Source organism: Ranitomeya imitator, chromosome 1, assembly GCF_032444005.1.
Source record: "Ranitomeya imitator isolate aRanImi1 chromosome 1, aRanImi1.pri, whole genome shotgun sequence".
NCBI lineage: Eukaryota > Metazoa > Chordata > Amphibia > Anura > Dendrobatidae > Ranitomeya > Ranitomeya imitator.
In genome coordinates this window covers 337,837,410-337,855,309 of record NC_091282.1, presented here as the reverse complement: position 1 = coordinate 337,855,309, position 17,900 = coordinate 337,837,410, and the positions used below count along the sequence as shown (strand labels likewise).

The following is a 17,900-nucleotide window of genomic DNA, read 5'->3' as shown; positions in this document are numbered from 1 at the left end:
CCAGTATACCCTGGGGAGGGTTTGGATCTCCCATCAAGTCTACTTGACTATGTATCCTCCTCTTCGCCATCATCGTCATCTTCTCCATCATCCTCCCATTGCTCTCACCATTCCAGAGAAGACACCTACCATTCCCCCCTGGTGGCACAGGTGGAAACCCCCTAAGTTTAAGAACCCTTTTTGTTTTCTGTTTTCCCCCAATAAAAAATTTTATTTAAAAAAAACACTATTTGTTATTATTTATGCTATTATTTTCCAGAATTTATCTCGGCAAATCACGCCATGTGCTGTCTACACATATTTTGTGCTTCAAACACCTCATATATGCAATGTCAGACACTATTTTTTCAATTTTTAGTTTGCCTTTTTTTGGGTGTCTCTCATTGCTGTATGAGGTGTTCACACTTAATGCAGCAGCGAAACAGACAATGATGCAGATCACTGCAGCGTCCGCTGGTTGGTCCCTGGAGAGCTGTCACAGACATCTCTCCAGCGAACAACAATGCAGAGGCCCACGTACATCATGTTGATAAGCGCAGGGCCACGCTTCAGATATTTACCCTGGTTTCAATTGGAAAACATCGCTGTTATCGTTGCTTATCAGGTAAAACACAAAGATACAGGTCGATCAGACAAACAAGTATATGTAATATTATGGTATAAAAATTGTATTTGAATCGGTATAGAATTTAAAAACTTTTTTATTTAATATTTTAAAAACAACAGGTTCAAGTTTTTATAGGAACATTAAATTTGTGAACTATACTTAGATGCACAATTTGACATATACCAAACCAACCTAAACGGAACTTTTATTGCACATTTAACGGAAAATTATTTTTTTTTAATATATTTCTAACTGTCACAGTAGAGGTATTATTGGTGTAGTTACAATCAGAAGACAGTCCAAAAGTAACATTACTACACCATTTGATCTTGCCATGACACACGGCCAACATCTGACACAAAATAGGCCGCAAAACGATCACGCATCTGCGCAATTTCCACACTTGTCCTCAGAGGATGATCATGGTAATCGGGCAAGGGGTTGGCTATGGGTTCATCCAGTTCAACATTTATTCTCTCTTTGGCCATAATGAAATTGTGGAGAACCACACAAGCCTTCACCACCTCATCCACTGTTTCAATTTTAAGATTAATGGCCGATCCCAATATCCGCCATTTGGAAACAAGGATGCCAAAGGCGCACTCCACAGTCCTTCTGGCCCTGGACAGTCTGTAATTGAAAACCCTTTTTGTATGGTCCAAGCCCCGACTGGAGTAGGGTTTCAATAGGTTGGCAGACATTTGGAATGCCTCATCCCCTACCACAACAAATGGCATCGCAGGGCCTTCGGTGTGGGGAAGAGGTCGTGGCTGTGGGAAATTAAAATTGTTTCCATATAGCTTTTGGCCCATATCCGACTCTTTAAATGTGCGCGAGTCATTTGCACGCCCAAATGCACCAATGTCCACTGCGAGAAAACGGCAGTCCGCACCGGCAATTGCCATGAGAACAGTTGAAAAGTATTTTTTATAATTGTAGAAAAGGGATCCACTTTTCGCAGGCTTGGTAATCCGAATGTGCTTTCCATCGACAGCGCCAATACAGTTTGGAAAATTACACACTTGGTTGAATTTCTGTGCGTTGGCCTCCCAGATTGCACTTGTAGGGACAGGTAAATATTCCTCCCGGAGATTATTCCACAAAGCGCGGCATGTCTCTGCAATAATTCCTGAAAGTGTGGAGACTCCAATCCGGAATTGAAAATGAAGTGACCTCAACGTTTCTCCGGTAGCCAGGAAACTGCAAAGAAGATAAAGAAATTTAGAATAAAGCACATTATAATTTATAAAAGTACATTGAACATTACAATTGAAAAAAATTAATAAAATAAAATAAAAAGTAAATACATATCACAGTCATTCAAACAGCAACGTACCGTAGAGTCACCAGCAGCCGTTCCTCTGCGGAAATAGCTCTCCGGAGCTGCGTGTCCTGCCTGCTAATGGATCCTTCCACCCGACGCAGAAGATAGCGGAAGCTCTCCTGTGACATCCGGGTATATTTGAAATATTTTTCTCGGTTGTCATTCAGTTCGCCAAACAAGCAATGGTATGCTCCACGACTCTCACGGACTTCAACTATAGGGTGGATCCAAAAGCGGCGACGACTCCATCTCCGTTTTTCCCTTTCCCTTTCATTAAAACAGGCAACAGCATAGGCATGAGCCAAGGCAAATTCCATCTCCATATCCATGTAGATACTGTTCATGGTTCGCTCCATCATAAATACCAGCAAAATGGGAGGAATTCATCTCTGCCAGGGTATATACACATTTGTTAACACCAACCCTCTTCTAGCCATTGGTGGTCCTTTATCTATTGTGTAGACACTTTTTATTGTGGGTGGGGGATGATGAATGACTCACTGCACTAAAAATGCATGCGTCTAAAAACGCTGCGTTTTTTGGTAAAAACGCAACTGCGTTTCAAAAACCCGCAGCGTTTTGCGACGCATGCGTTGAACGCATGCGGCGCAAAACGCTGCGTTGTACATGCGTTTTGGTGCGTTTTTGTTTGCGTTGTGCGTTGCGGCGACGACGCTGCGGCGCACAACGCAAATGTGAACTTAGACTAAAACATAAAATGCAATTCTCTCCTTGTGAAGAGCCCCAACCTGAAGTTCCACCTCAAGTGTTACTTGAGTAATGGTCTCCTGTAACGGTTTACCATCCACAGATGCAAGAATCACAGGAGCCTCTAAGGTTTTGACTGGAACGGAGAATTTCAAAACCTCCTCCAACCTGATAAAATTCCCTGCTGCGCCCGAATCCACATACGCATCCAGAGAAATGCCTTTGCTCGCAATATGCAAAAGAACGGACAAAGTAAGGGGTTGAGAGGGATCACACACACCTAGGGAGGCCTCTCTTACCTGACCTAGGCGGAGGAGTTTTCCGGACATTCAGGGCAAGAGCGTAATAAATGAGCAGCACTCCCGCAGTAAAAGCATAATCCCTGAGTGCGCCTCTCTTTACGACGTTGTTCGGACATCTTAAGACGGTCCACTTGCATAGGTTCCGGTGCGGACGCCTGAGAGGAGGTTCTAGGCTGAGGACTGAGTGGTTTACGGGTGGCAGAAGAAGGACGAAGAGACCTCCGCTCACGGGCGCGTTCTTGGAACCGAAGGTCAATACGGGTAGCTAAGGAAATTAATTCCTCCAAAACAGTAGGGGTGTCCCAACCGGCTAACTCATCTTTTATGCGCCCAGAGAGACCCCGCCAAAAAGCACCCACCAACGCCTCATTGTTCCATCCCAAGTCAGAGGAGAGTGTGCGGAACTGAATAGCGTACTGGCCTACGGATAACGATCCCTGATGGAGAGAAAATAGAGCTTCAGTTGTAGAGGCCAGACGTCCAGGTTCGTCAAAGACAAGACGGAAAGTCTCCAAAAATTCAGACAACCGGGAGACTAGGGGATCGTCTCGCTCCCAGAGTGGATTAACCCATGCCAAGGCATCTCCCTCCAGATGGGAAATCAAAAACGCAACTTTGGACCGATCCGTCGGGTAATGCTGAGGCAGAAGCTCAAAGTGAAGACGGCATTGGTTTAGAAATCCTCGGCAGGACTTAGGATCCCCATTGTACTGAGGCAGTTTAGCCAAGCGGGGTGGAGGGTGGGACGCAGGAGCAGACGTAGAAGCGGCTGTCTGGATGGAAAGCAGCCGATCGTCAATAGAAGACATATAACTAAGTATATGGGCCTGGGTGTCACGCTGCTGAGCTAACTCTTGCTGTAAGCCAACGAGTAGAGCGGCGTTGCCAGGATCGGAGGACTGGAGCGTGGACAAACGAGTATCCATAGCTTTCATAAAAAACATGATGCGGGACTGATTCTCTCGCAAAAAGAGTAGCTCTTTCTGCGCAGCAGAGGCCCCAGCGGGGTCCATGGCCTTTGCTTACTGTAAGTACTCAGGCAGAAATCCGAGAGTGGACCCTCTGGGTCGTGACTCTAGAGCCCCCGGGGTCGAGCGGACCAGATGGAATCACCCCCTATACAGGGAGTGTTAGGAGCAGGACCTCGGGGGAATGGAGACACAACAGCTAGAGCCAAAGGGGCGACCCAAGATAAAGAAGGAAACCACAGGCTATAAGGATGGCAGGGAATAATAGGAAAACAAGACTTAACTGAAAATGACTGGAACACGGAACAGCAGAACACAGCAGGAACATAGACTGGCAGGACTCAGCAGGAACACGGACCGGAAGGACTCAGCAGGAACACGAACAGGCAGGACACAGCAGGAACACGGGCTGGCAGAACACAGCAGGAACACGGAGTAGCAGGATACAGCAGGAACACGGACTGGCAGGATACAGCAGGAACACGGACTGGCAGGATACAGCAGGAACACGGACCGGCAGGATACAGCAGGAACACGGACTGGCAGGATACAGCAGGAACACGGACTGGCAGGATACAGCAGGAACACGGACAGGCAGGACACAGCAGGAAGACGGACAGGCAGGACACAGCAGGAACACGGACAGGCAAGACACAGCAGGAACACGGGCTGGCAGGACACTAAGACAAAGTAAAGACTGGGCTGAGAGAAGACACTGGTGCAGGGGAGCCTAGGGCATAGGGACACTGACGGCAGACAGTGCACCTACAAAGCAAAGGCGCCTTACCTAGGGAGACGCCGGGAAGAAATACCCGATGGGCGCCGCCATGTTGGGGCGGAGCCACCGGGTCGCGACCTCCCAGAAGGCTCTGCGATGGAGGAGACGCGACCGCGCATGCGCAGAGGGACCGGACGCCGTGAGCCGGCGAAGGAGGAAGCAGAGCGGCGCTGGACAGGATCGCGAGTGCGCCGAGGGACGGGAGAAGCCGGGTAAGTATGCGCAGCGTTCGTAACAACAGTGAACCTCAGAAATCACTCTACTAGTCCATCTGTCAGGAACAGTTTCCCCACTGGACAGAGGTCAGGTCTGTCAGCCTGAAATTCCTGAAGAACCCGTCGTAAATCAGGGGAAATGGCAGAAAGAACCACCCCTTCTTTCAGAATGCCGACCGGTTCAAGGACCTCAGGAGAATCAGGCAAAAAACTCCTAGAGAGGGCATCAGCCTTAATATTCTTAGAACCCGGAAGATACGAAACTACGAAATCAAAATGGGAAAAAAACAAGGACCATCGAGCCTGTCTAGGATTCAACCATTTGGCAGACTCGAGGTGAATCAGATTCTTATGATCGGTCAAGACCACAATACGGTGCTTAGCTCCCTCAAGCCAATGTCGCCACTCCTCAAAACGCCCACTTCATAGCCAACAACTCCCGATTGCCGACATCATAATTGCGTTCAGCAGGCGAAAACTTACGAGAAAAGAAGGCACACGGTTTCATTAAGGAACCAACAGGATCCCTCTGAGACAAAACGGCCCCTGCACCAATCTCAGAAGCGTCAATCTCAACCCGAAATGGAAGAGAAACATTCGGTTGGCGCAACACCGGAGCAGAAGTAAATCGGTGTTTAAGCTCCTGAAAGGCAGAGACAGCCACATAGGACCAATTCGCCACATCAGCGCCTTTCTTCGTCAAATCGGTCAAGGGTTTAACCACGCTAGAGAAATTAGCAATGAAACGGTGATAAAAATTAGCAAAACCCAAAAATTTCTGAAGGCTCTTCATGGATGTGGGTTGAATCCAATCATGAATGGCCTGAACCTTAGCCGGATCCATCTCCATAGATGAGGGAGAAAAAATGAAGCCCAAAAAAGAAACCTTCTGCACCCCAAAGAGACACTTAGACCCCTTCACAAACAAAGCATTGTCACGAAGGATCTGAAACACCATCCTGACCTGTTGCACATGAGACTCCCAATCATCGGAAAAAATCAAAATATTGTCCAAATATACAATCAAGAATTTATCAAGATAAGTCCGGAAGATATCATGCATGAAGGACTGAAAAACAGATGGAGCATTAGTGAGCCCGAATGGCATCACAAGATATTCAAAATGACCTTCGGGCGTATTAAACGCAGTTTTCCATTCATCACCCTGCTTAATACGAACAAGATTATATGCCCCCCCCCCCCCCCCGAAGGTCAATCTTAGTAAACCAACTAGCCCCCTTAATCCTAGCAAACAAATTAGAAAGCAAAGGTAAAGGGTATTGAAACTTGACCGTGATCTTATTCAAGAGGCGATAATACAGGATCTCAAAAAGCCGTCCTTCTTAGCAACAAAAAAAAATCCCGCTCCCAACGGTGAAGAAGATGGCCGAATATGCCCTTTTGCCAAAGACTCCTTAATATAATTCCGCATGGCGGTATGTTCAGGCACAGACAGGTTGAAAAGTCGGCCTTTAGGAAACTTACAGCCTGGAATCAAGTCAATAGCACAATCACAGTCCCTGTGCGGTGGAAGGAAACTGGACTTGGGCTCATCGAATACATCCTGAAAATCAGACAAAAACTTAGGAATTTCAGAAGAGGAAGAAGAGGAGATTGACATCAAAGGAACATCATTATGAATCCCCTGACAACCCCAACTAGTCACAGACATAGACTTCCAGTCCAGCACAGGATTATGTACCTGCAACCACGGAAAACCCAGCACGATAGCATCATGCAAATTATGCAACACCAGAAATCGACAATCTTCCTGATGGGCTGGCGCCATGCGCATGGTCACCTGTGTCCAAAACTGGGGCTTATTTTTAGCCAAAGGTGTGGCATCAATGCCCCTTAAAGGAATAGGGTTCTGCAAAGGCTGCAAGGAAAAACCACAACGCCTGGCAAACTCAAAGTCCATTAAGTTCAAGGCGGGACCTGAATCCACAAACGCCATGACAGAAAATGATGACAATGAGCAGATCAAGGACACAGATAACAGAAATTTAGGTTGTACAGTACTGATGGTAAATGAACTGGCGATCCTCTTTGTCCGCTTTGGGCAGACAGAAATGACATGAGAAGCATCGCCACAATAATAACACAACCTATTCTGACGTCTGAAACCTTGTCGTTCCATTCTAGACAGAATCCTATCACACTGCATTGGCTCAGGAATTTGCTCTGAGGACAACGCCACAGCGCGCAAAGTTTTGCGCTCCCGCAAGCGCCGGTCAATCTGAATGGCCAGAGACATAGAATCACTCAGACCGAAAGGCGTGGGAAACCCCACCATAACATCTTTAGCGGATTCAGAAAGACCCTTTCTGAAAATTGCCGCCAAAGCATCATCATTCCATTTAGTCAACACAGACCATTTTCTAAATTTCTGACAATACAATTCTGCCACCTCTTGACCCTGAGACAGGGCCAACAAGGTCTTCTCCGCTTGATCCAGAGAATTAAGTTCATCATATAATAATCCAAAAGCCTGAAAAAAGGAGTCTACATTAAGCAAAGCTGGATTCCCAGATTCCAGGGAAAATGCCCAATCCTGTGGATCGCCACGCAGCAGGGAGATGATGATTTTAACCCGCTGAATGGAATCACCAGAGGATCGAGGTCTCAGAGCAAAAAACAGTTTACAGTTGTTTTTAAAACTCAAAAATTTGGACCTGTCACCAAAAAACAAATCAGGAGTAGGAATCTTCGGCTCTAAAACAGGAGTCTGAACAATATAATCAGAAATACCCTGTACCCTAGCAGCAAGCTGGTCCACACGAGAAGCTAATTCCTGAATATCCATGCTAGCACAAGACTCCTCAGCCACCCAGAGAAAAAGAGGGAAGAGAAGAGAAAGCAGAGTACAGAAAAAAAAATGGCTCAACACCTTTCTTCCCTTCTTCTGAGATGCATTTAACTCATTATTGGCCAGTTGTACTGTTATGATCCGGTGACCTTGGAGCCGCATGGAACTTTCTCTGAGTTGGTGGAATCTGTACTGACCGCAAATCCTGAACTTAACACCGCAACTAGAAGTAGCCATGGGGTGTGCCTAACAAATCCTAGACACCTCAACACAGCCGGAGGACTAAATACCCCTATAGATGGAAATAGGAAATCTACCTTGCCCCAGAGCAGAACCCCAAAGGATAGGCAGCCCCCCACAACTATTGACTGTGAGTAGTAGAGGAAAAGACACACGCAGGCAGGAAACAGGATTTAGCAAAAGAGGCCACTCTAGCTAAAATAGGAAAGGATAGGACAGAATACTAAGCGGTCAGTATTAAAACCCTGCCAAAAATATCCACAGCAGAAAATACAAAAATTCCACCATCTAACTAACGATGTGGAGCGTATATCTGCAACTCCAGAGAATCCAAGAAGACTGAGAAAACACTGACACAATCTAAGCTGGACAAGAGAAAACAAATGAATAGCACAGAATTATTAAGCACACAGCATGTGTGCCACAGAAACAAAAACCAGACACTTATCTTTGCTGAATTGGCAGCAAGGCAGGAGGAACCAGACAAAGGTCCAAAACCTCCCAGAACCATGGACAACTGGCAAGGACTAATGAATCCTGCACACCTAAATATCCCAGTCAGAACTGCAATCAGCAGATACACCTGGCCAGGACTGCAACTCAGAGACAACTGCATTCCCACCTACATCCACTGGAGGGAACCCAAAAACAGAATTCACAACCGTTATGTAGACGAGATTGGAGTTGATAACACCCTGAAAATAGCAATTGCCAGATTGTTGTATATGGCCCGAAAGGTAATAGCACGAAACTGGATAAAGGATGAATCGCCCACAAGAGGAGAATTCCTTAAATATGTGAAGCAGGGTCTGACATTGGAAAAAGGGATTTATATGAAAAGAGGGAAAATAGAAATGTTCAACAAACTGTGGTCTGCGTGGCTTGAAATGGGATAGAGGTTAGGTATAGGGGATAGGAGAGTTGAGGGCCTGACTCGGTGAGAACAAAACATGGTGTATGCGGTCCTAATTGGGATAAAATCCATTAAGTATCATTGGTTGAAGTTTTATTAAAAGAGGTGAGCTGTCTTATTGGGGTGGGGAGGGATAAGTTGGGAATATTGGGTTTTTGATACTGGCAAAATATTGTATTGAAAACAAAACTGTAATATGTAAAATTACAATGTTATTCTTAATAAAAAGCTATTTGAGTAAAAAAAAAGACTAAGGTGTACATAAAATAGTCTAAGGCCATGTTCACACGATCCTTTTTTTCATGCGGAATTGCCGCGATTTTCCCGCTGCGGGTCCGCAGCTGTTTTCCATGCAGGGTACATTACATTGTACCCTATGGAAAACAGGAACTGCTGTGCCCACAATGCGGAAAATCAAAAAAAAAGCCGCGCTGAATAGCTGCGGGAAAAAAGAAGTACCATGTCACTTCTTTTTTCGGAGCCGCAGCGGTTCTGCACCCATTGACCTCCATTGTGAGGTCAAACCCGCAGTAAAACCCGCAGATGAAAAAAATATCTGCGGGTTTTACTACGGTTTGTGGTGCAGAACCGCTGCAGCAGGAAGTGCGGGGAAGCGGGCGGAAGTGCGTGGGCGGAGTGTGGCTGCCCCCCCGTGCTCCGATCCCGCCCCCCCGTGCTCCGATCCCACCGCCCCGTGCTCCGATGCCCCCCCCAGTGCTCCGATGCCCCCCCCGTGCCCTAATCTCCCCCCTTATACTTACCCGGCGTCCCGGTGTCCGTCCGGCCGTCTTCTCCCTGGGCGCCGCCATCTTGCAAAATGGCGGGCGCATGCGCAGTGCGCCCGCCGAATCTGCCGGCCGGCAGATTCGTTCCAAAGTGCATTTTGATCACTGAGATATAATCTATCTCAGTGATCAAAATAAAAAAAAATAGTAAATGACACCCCCCCCCCCCCCTTTGTCAGGGGTGTAAATACAAAGTATCCCAGAAATACTCCTCAGCTGTGTGAGGATTATCTGCAGCTACAGAAAATGCTTTGTGGGGTGATTGTTCCTTAAGGAGATTGATGTTGGTGCTGCTAAAATGCAGGATTATGATTGAAGTTTTATTTATTGTGTTTAGATTGATTTATATAATAAGAGGGAATCCAGTCGAAATCCCTTTCTGTAGGTCATGGATACGTTTAGAGTGCATGACGAAGACTGTAATCTTGGAACATAGACACATTTAATTACTACTGGTTACATACAAAACATCTTAGTGGCAAAGTAGAGTCCCTACCATCAGTAGGGTTGGCAAATTCCTTTGGCACCGTGGTTCCATCTTCTAGCTCCACTGCTTCCAAATCTGTGCGGACTGGTCCAATTTGAATTTCATGCTCCCCAGAGATGTTGTCCTCTTCTGATCTGGCACTTTCTCCAGTTCGACGGAATTTGACAACACTGTAAAGAGAATCTTTAGTAAATTTACTGAAACTCGAGGTCCAACTTTTATTTTTATGGTTGTGAGTCATCTATTACGAATTTGGATGATACATTGTTTGAGAGTTTTTCAGAATTATTCTTAAAAAGGTTGTCTGGTTTAGAAATCGAATTTTCAAAGTAACTCATGATTGTATTCTGAAGTGGTTATTTGAGACTTCTTCTACTGGGCCCCCTACAGGTTTGATAGTCATTGGCTAAACAACAGCTATCTCTCCTGACTCCTTCCATACACAGGAACACCCAGCTAAAGGTACCGTTACACTAAACGACTTACCAATGATCACGACCAGCGATACGACCTGCCCGTGATCGTTGGTAAGTCGTTGTGTGGTTGCTGGAGAGCTGTAACACAGACAGCTCTCCAGCGACCAACGATGCCGAAGTCCCCGGGTAACCAGGGTAAACATCGGGTTACTAAGCGCAGGGCCGCGCTTAGTAACCCGATGTTTACCCTGGTTACCATTGTAAATGTAAAAAAAAAAAAACACAACATACTCACATTCCGGTGTCTGTCACGTCCCCCGCCGTCACCTTCCCGCACTGACTGTGTCAGCGCCGGCCGGCCGTAAAGCAGAGCACAGCGGTGACAACATGACGCCGGGGGACGTGACAGACATCAGAATGTGAGTATGTTGTGTTTTTTTTTTTTAAACTTTTTCAATGGTAACCAGGGTAAATATCGGGTTACTAAGCGCGACCTTCACACACGCCGATTCAGCGATGACAGCGGGTGATCAGCGACCAAAAAAAGGTCCTGATCATACCCAGCGACCAACGATCTCCCAGCAGGGGCCTGATCGTTGGTCGCTGTCACGCTTAACGATTTTGTTAACGATATCGTTGCTACGTCACAAAAAGCAACGATATCGTTAACAAAATCGTTATGTGTGAAGGTACTTTTAGAATTCCTTTGTTCTTTATAAGTGAGCCACTGCCAGACCCCTCTGGTAGCAATCTTAGAAGCAAACAAAAGTATTGGCCATTGAAATTCAAAATGTAGGATCTCTTTCCCAACATTATCTGTTGAAGGAGAGTCAGGAGGCCTCCATACACATTACACTTTTTGCCAATTCTTATTTTGCCAACTTCAGTCCTACTTTTTCTGTGAACCTCACAGACATTGAGACTTAGCAAGTGTGTATATAGTATATCTAGTTAATGGTTAGAAATTGTAATGAAAAAGATTTTAGAAAGCTTCAGATAACTTTTTGTTCAATTTACATTAAAAAAAATCCAAATCCTTAAAATGTACCTTTCATTTATACAGGAAAGATCTTGGTACCGTATTAGCCAGTAGATAGAAAAATTCTAAATTCTAAATATTTTCCTTTCATTTATAGTAACTTTTCAGAATAAGTTGTCATATGTGTACATGAGTAATAAGTGTCTCATAAGTGGAGGAAGAAGAACCTCCAGTTGTTCAGAATATCGTTGTTACTTACCAATAACGGTATTTCTCTGATCCCATAACGGCACCATGGAGAGAGGGATCCGCCCTCAGGGACAGGAAACCTACAGGTGAAAAAGGCGATACCTCTCTCCCACATCAGTAGGTTTACAGAGCCTTAACAGAACTTCAGCTGTAACTTAAATGTTATCAAACAAAATTTTAATTTTAACTTATTAGAGGCACCGCGTGACTAAGTATTAAGACTAAATCTAGTGTTCACACTCACACGTGAAGGGAGGGAATGTACGGGTGCCGTCATGGGATCAGAGAAATACCGTTATCGGTAAGTAACTACGATATTCTCTTACCCCCATGACGGCACCACGGAGAGAATTTCATAGATGTACATTAGGGAGGGACCACTGCCTCTAGAACCCTTCTGCCAAAGGTGAGGTCTGAAGAGGGAGTCAGGTCTAGTTGGTAGTGTTTAAAAAATGTGAAAGGAGATGACCAAGTGGCCGCCCTACATATCTGCTCAATTGATGCTCCTGCTCTCTCTGCCCAGGAGGTCGCCACCGATCTGGTTGAATGAGGTCTGACTTGCTCTGGAATGGCTTCATTACTTGACGAATATGAGAGGATGATGGCGTCCCTTATCCATCTTGCAATTGTCTCCTTTGATGCTTTATGCCCTTTATTTGGACCCTGAAAACACACAGAGACCTATCCTTCCTATAGTCCCTTGTGGCCGCTAGATATTGGACTAAACATCTTTTAACGTCTAGTGTATGTAGATGCTCCTCTTTCCTATTTCTGGGATTTGGACAGAAAGAGGGTAAAGAGATTTCCTGAGATCTATGGAAACGTGATGCCACTTTAGGAAGTTAGGATGGATCGGTTTTAAGGATTATTCTGTCATCTAGTATGCGTGTCAGAGGTGGGTATGCTGATAGGGCCTGCATGTCACTAATCCTCCGTGCTGACGTTAGTGCCACAAGAAGGGTGATTTTGAGAGATATTAGTTTTAAAGAGGCTTGGGACAGTGGCTCAAAAGGTGCTTTAGTTGGTGCAGAGAGAACTAAATTTAGATCCCAGGGAGGTGTAGTATGGTGTACCACTGGTCTAGATCTGGTCGAGGCCTTAATGAACCTCTTTATCCAGCGGTTCCCCGCCAAGTCGTAGTTGTAAAGGGCCCCCAGCGCTGCTACCTGGACTTTATGTGTACTTGTTGCTAAGCCTTTTTCTAGCCCCTTCTGAAGAAAATCTAGTACCTTCTGAATTGGGATTTCCTCAGATAAACTGGCACCTGATACTGATAAAAATCTCCGCCAAACCTTCCCATACGCCCTAGTAGTCACTGGCTTTCTATTTAAGAGAAGAGTGGAAACTAGGTTTGAAGAGAACCCTCTCTTGATTAGAAGCTTCCTTTCAAATTCCAGGCCGTCATATGCAAGTTCTTTACTTGCGGGTGATTTACCGGCCCCTGATACAGCAGGTTCTGTATCTCTGGAAGGACCCATGGGTCTGTTAAAGACATTATCCTTAACCGAAGGAACCATGCTCTCTTTGGCCAAAAGGGAGCTATCATGATGACTCTCACTCCGTCCTCCCTGATCTTCCTCAACACTAAAGGAATTAGCGCAACTGGGGGAAAAACATAGGCTAGACGAAAATTCCAGGGAATTGAAAAGACATCTAGGGTCACCGGGTTCCTGCACGGGTCGATTGAACAAAAGGCCCTAGTCTTTCGGTTTTGGTTGTTTGCAAATACCGTATATACTCGAGTATAAGCCGACCAGAGTATAAGCCGACCCCCCTAATTTTGCCACAAAAAACTGGGAAAACTTATAGACTCAAGTATAAGCCTTGGGTAGGAAATGCAGCAGCTACCGGTGAATTTCAAAAATAAAAATAGATGCTCCATACCGTTCATTATTGCCCCATAAGATGCTCCATATAAAGCTGTGCCACATATAATGCTCTGCACCGTTCATTATTGCCCCATAAGATGCTCCATATAAAGCTGTACCACATATAATGCTCCATACCGTTCATTATTGCCCCATAGATGCTCCATATAAAGCTGTGCCACATATAATGCTCTGCACCGTTCATTATGGCCCCATAGATGTTCCATGTAAAGCTGTGCCCCACATATAATGCTCTGCACCGTTCATTATGGCCCCATAGATGCTCCATATAAAGCTGTGCCCCATATATAATGCTCTGCACCGTTCATTATGGCTCCATAGATGCTCCATATAAAGCTGTGCCCCATATATAATGCTCTGCACCGTTCATTATGGCTCCATAGATGCTCCATATAAATCTGTGCCATATATAATGCTGCAGCTGCTGCAATAAAAAAAAATCACATACTCCCCTCTCTTCGCTCAGGACGCCAGCGCTTTCAATATTTACCTGCTCCTCGTGCGGCTCCGTCTCCAGCACTGATGCTCAGCAGAGGGCGCGCACTGACTATGTCACCGCGCCCTCTGACCTGAGCGTCACAGCCAGAGGACGCTGGAGATGGAGCCGCACCGGAACGAGGAGCTGGTAAATATCGTGCAGCGCTCCCCTCCCCGTATACTTACCTGCTCCTGGCGCAGTCCCTGCTTCTTCCACCGCTGCATCTTCTTCCTGTATTGAGCGGTCACAGTTACCGATCATTGCAGCAATGAATATGTGGCTCCACCTCTATAGCAGGTGGAGCCGCATATTCATTACTGTAATGAGCGGTACCATGTGACCGCTCAGTACAGGAAGAAGCTGCAGCGCTGGAAGAAGCAGGGACGCGCAGGGACCGCGCTAGCAGTAGGTAAGTATAACTAGACAGCCCCCGCCCCCCTCACCTGCCGACCCCCGGGCATGACTCGAGTATAAGCTGAGAGGGGGGCTTTCAGCCCAAAAAAATGGGCTGAAAATCTCAGCTTATACTCGAGTATATACGGTAAATCTATTTCTGGGAGACCCCAAAATTATACTATGGGGTTGAAGACTGCCTGATTCAATTCCCACTCTCCCTGTTTCAGTTGTGTTCGGCTTAGAAAATCTGCAGTTCGATTTTCCGACCCTTTGATGTGAAGGGCTGATAGTGACCACAGTGGTCTCTGCTAACAATAGAATGGATTTTGTCACTTCCATCAGTGTACGAGATCTCATGCCCCCCTGGTGATTTAAAGGGACTCTATCACCTGAATTTGGAGGGAACAATCTTCAGCCATAGGGGCGGGGTTTTCGGGAGTTTGATTCACCCTTTCCTTACCCGCTGGCTACATGCTGGCTGCAATATTGGATTGAAGTTCATTCTCTGTCCTCCGTAGTACATGCCTTTTTAGAAAATGAACATTCACAAAGATCACTTACCCTCCTAATTTAAGGGGGATACCGGTTCTGGTGTAGGAGTAGCTTCCTCGACTTGACTGTTATTGGTCTTCCAGATCCACCCGAGCCTCTGCTACGCTGAGATCCGGAGCTGCGATGCTGGGAAGGAGTAACATGCTGCTGTCGTCGCTGCTGGTGATGGTGCTGCTGCTGCTGACGTTGCTGTGGTTGGCGCTTTTTCGGAGGGGACTGCAGAACTTCGTCTGCCGGTTGCTCCTTCTCACTCATGGTGAGACTATTTTTCTGAGCACCGGCCATGTGGTTTCTTCTTCTCTTATATCCGTAAGCCCCGGAAGTGACCCCTGCGCTGAGTATTCTGGGATTACCAGAATACTTTGCGGCCAGTATGCGCGTGCTCACGCTCATTTTCTCCGGCGCCCTGCTTCCTGGAGGGAGCGTCAGAGGCGCCGCCATTCCACCGCCTGCCAGATCACCACACCGAAGGGGGCTCCCGAGATGCTCCCTATCTTACCGGTGCCCAGCCCCTCGGAGGGAGTGTCGAAGAGTCAGCTCCGCGACGCCCACAAGGTGAGCCGGCGGTAAGACACCAGGTGACCGCCGTCACCTATTACCGGTTTTCTACCTTTTATAGGGAGAGGCAGACTGGGTCCTATTCTTCACTGCCTCTCCCCCGACTCACGCACAAGGCCCGCCGACCCTGGGATCGTGGCATTCGGGGAGAAATATCCACCGTGTCCGAAGCAGGGCCTCCCGCTGCCAGTAATCGAACCGATGAACCCCCGGCATCCCACGACGATCATGCTGCAGGTTCCCCGACAGGGACAGGAAATCGAACTGATGTGGGAGAGAGGTACCGCCTTTTTCACCTGTAAGTTTCCTGTCCCTGAGGGCGGATCCCACTCTCCGTGGTGCCGTCATAGGGGTAAGAGAAAAATTATTACATTGGCCCTTCCGTGTCTCAGTTTTTTGTCTCTGGCACTATGGAATGTAATATGATTATACCACACTGTAAACCACAGCTGCTCCTGAGTGCAAAATTGTTAATGAAAGAGATTGATAAAACAATTATTCTGCACACTCCTGTACTATAACCATTTTGGTGTATAAAGGGGGTATACTTTAAAGGGGTATTCCCATCTCCAAGATCTCATGCAAACATACTGTATAGTAGGTGTAATAATAATAATATTAGCAAATACCTCCAATTAGAAATGTAGTATAGTGTGACTACACAGCATTTTATCTTAATTAACCAGACGTGTATTTTCAGCAAGCCAGGAGGAATGACTTTTGAATTTATGTGTTTTTTATTCAGTTGGTCAAGAGTCTGAAATGTTGACTCTTCTAGCAGGTTAAAATGATATTTTTGAATGGCTAATGTTTGCGTCTGATATCAGATCCTGCAACTTATTTTCTGCTATCTTTGTAAAACAGTCATGCAGGGTCATTGAACAATTAAGTTTGCTGATATGCTGATTACACATTGTCCTGGTCAGCTAGTTTGTTGACTTGCAAAACACAGGAGGAAAAACTATGGAAATAGATTACATAATCAAACAATGCGAGTTGGTCTCATCATCATTTTTCACTTTTACCTGTGAATGCTAGTTTGAAGGACATTTGTTAACTATAAAAAGAATAGATACCTCCATATACAGAAATACATCCAGAGATATAAAAAAAAAGAAACTCAGTCTCTACAGGACAGCAGCAAAGACATCATGGCTACATCAGGAGGGACACAGATTTGTCATTCTACAGGATGCCAGCTTAAGGGACCATGGTCCTGGCTGAAAGAATACAGATCTGCTCCACTGACCATCTCTGAAGAATGGATACATTTGGGGTAGTTGGGATTTAAACCCAATGGTCACCTGAGCCCCCATGAATGTTTTGTGAAAGCCAGGGTTGGGAGAAGCCAGTCACCTGGCTCCATGGATATGTTCAGAGAAGCCAGATTGTGACCCTCCGGTCAACTGGCCATGTACCTCAATGGACTGTCATCTTCCTAAGCTTGTCGTTACCTCCTCTCTGTGTGCGTGCCATAGGTGGGGTAGTCAGCCCTGGAAGCTCTGAAGTAACAGCTCCTTTTATTCTGGCGAGTCAGCGGAAGACTGAGACTCCGTAATTTGCAACATCTTGCGTATATTCTGGGGCTGTTCTATGTGTTATTTGCCTCTTTTTGTGGTTCAGTTCAATAAAGCATTGCCACACTCTTTTACTCTCAACCTGTGTTGTTTGAGTAGTAATATGCCCATGGGAAAAGGAGAGCAGGTATTTGGTGGGATGATCCCTGGTCCATGTGGTTTCGGCTAGCGGACCAGAGAACATGCTGACCCCAGTGTCTCCATATATAATTTTTTTTTTTTTCCAAATTTGTTTATTAGGTTTTGAATGAAAAGACATATAAAACAAATAACCCCTGAATCCAAACTTTCCCCACCCCCTCCCCAACTATATAATTTTTTTAATTCACTATATCTCTTTCCTTACGTGCAGGTATTACAGGACCTTAGGTATCCATGGTTACAACCACTGATATAGTGACAGTTAGTTAGCTAGTTGATGGTCGTAACCATGGATACCTAACGTCCTGCAATGCCTGCACATGAGGAAAGAGAACTAGTGAAAGAATATACTACATTTCTAATTGGAGGTATTTGCTAATATTATTATTATTATTATTATTAATAATAATCTACTATCTATTGGGATAGGATCGTGGAGATGGGAATACCTAATTATGTAGCCACTAGATGGTGGCCCGATTCTAACGCATCGGGTATTCTAGAAAATGCATGTCCACATAGTATATTG

General features: G+C 45.8%; 2 protein-coding genes across 2 annotated transcripts in view; both read right to left on the bottom strand.

Moving 5' to 3' along the window:
• SVOP (SV2 related protein) overlaps positions 1–17,900 on the bottom strand; it is a 137,450-nt gene that overhangs the window by 92,955 nt on the left and 26,595 nt on the right. The window contains exon 2 of the mRNA XM_069759596.1: positions 10,146–10,306. Within this exon, the coding sequence (XP_069615697.1) occupies positions 10,146–10,306 (161 nt within the window). The remainder of the gene's footprint in view (positions 1–10,145; positions 10,307–17,900) is intronic.
• LOC138671434 (uncharacterized) lies at positions 684–2,381 on the bottom strand. Its single transcript, XM_069759609.1, has 2 exons — positions 1,944–2,381; positions 684–1,807 (listed from the first exon to the last, which is right to left on the bottom strand). Exons 1-2 carry the CDS (start codon positions 2,288–2,290, stop codon positions 922–924), a joined length of 1,233 nt encoding a protein of 410 aa, XP_069615710.1. The 5' UTR covers positions 2,291–2,381; the 3' UTR covers positions 684–921.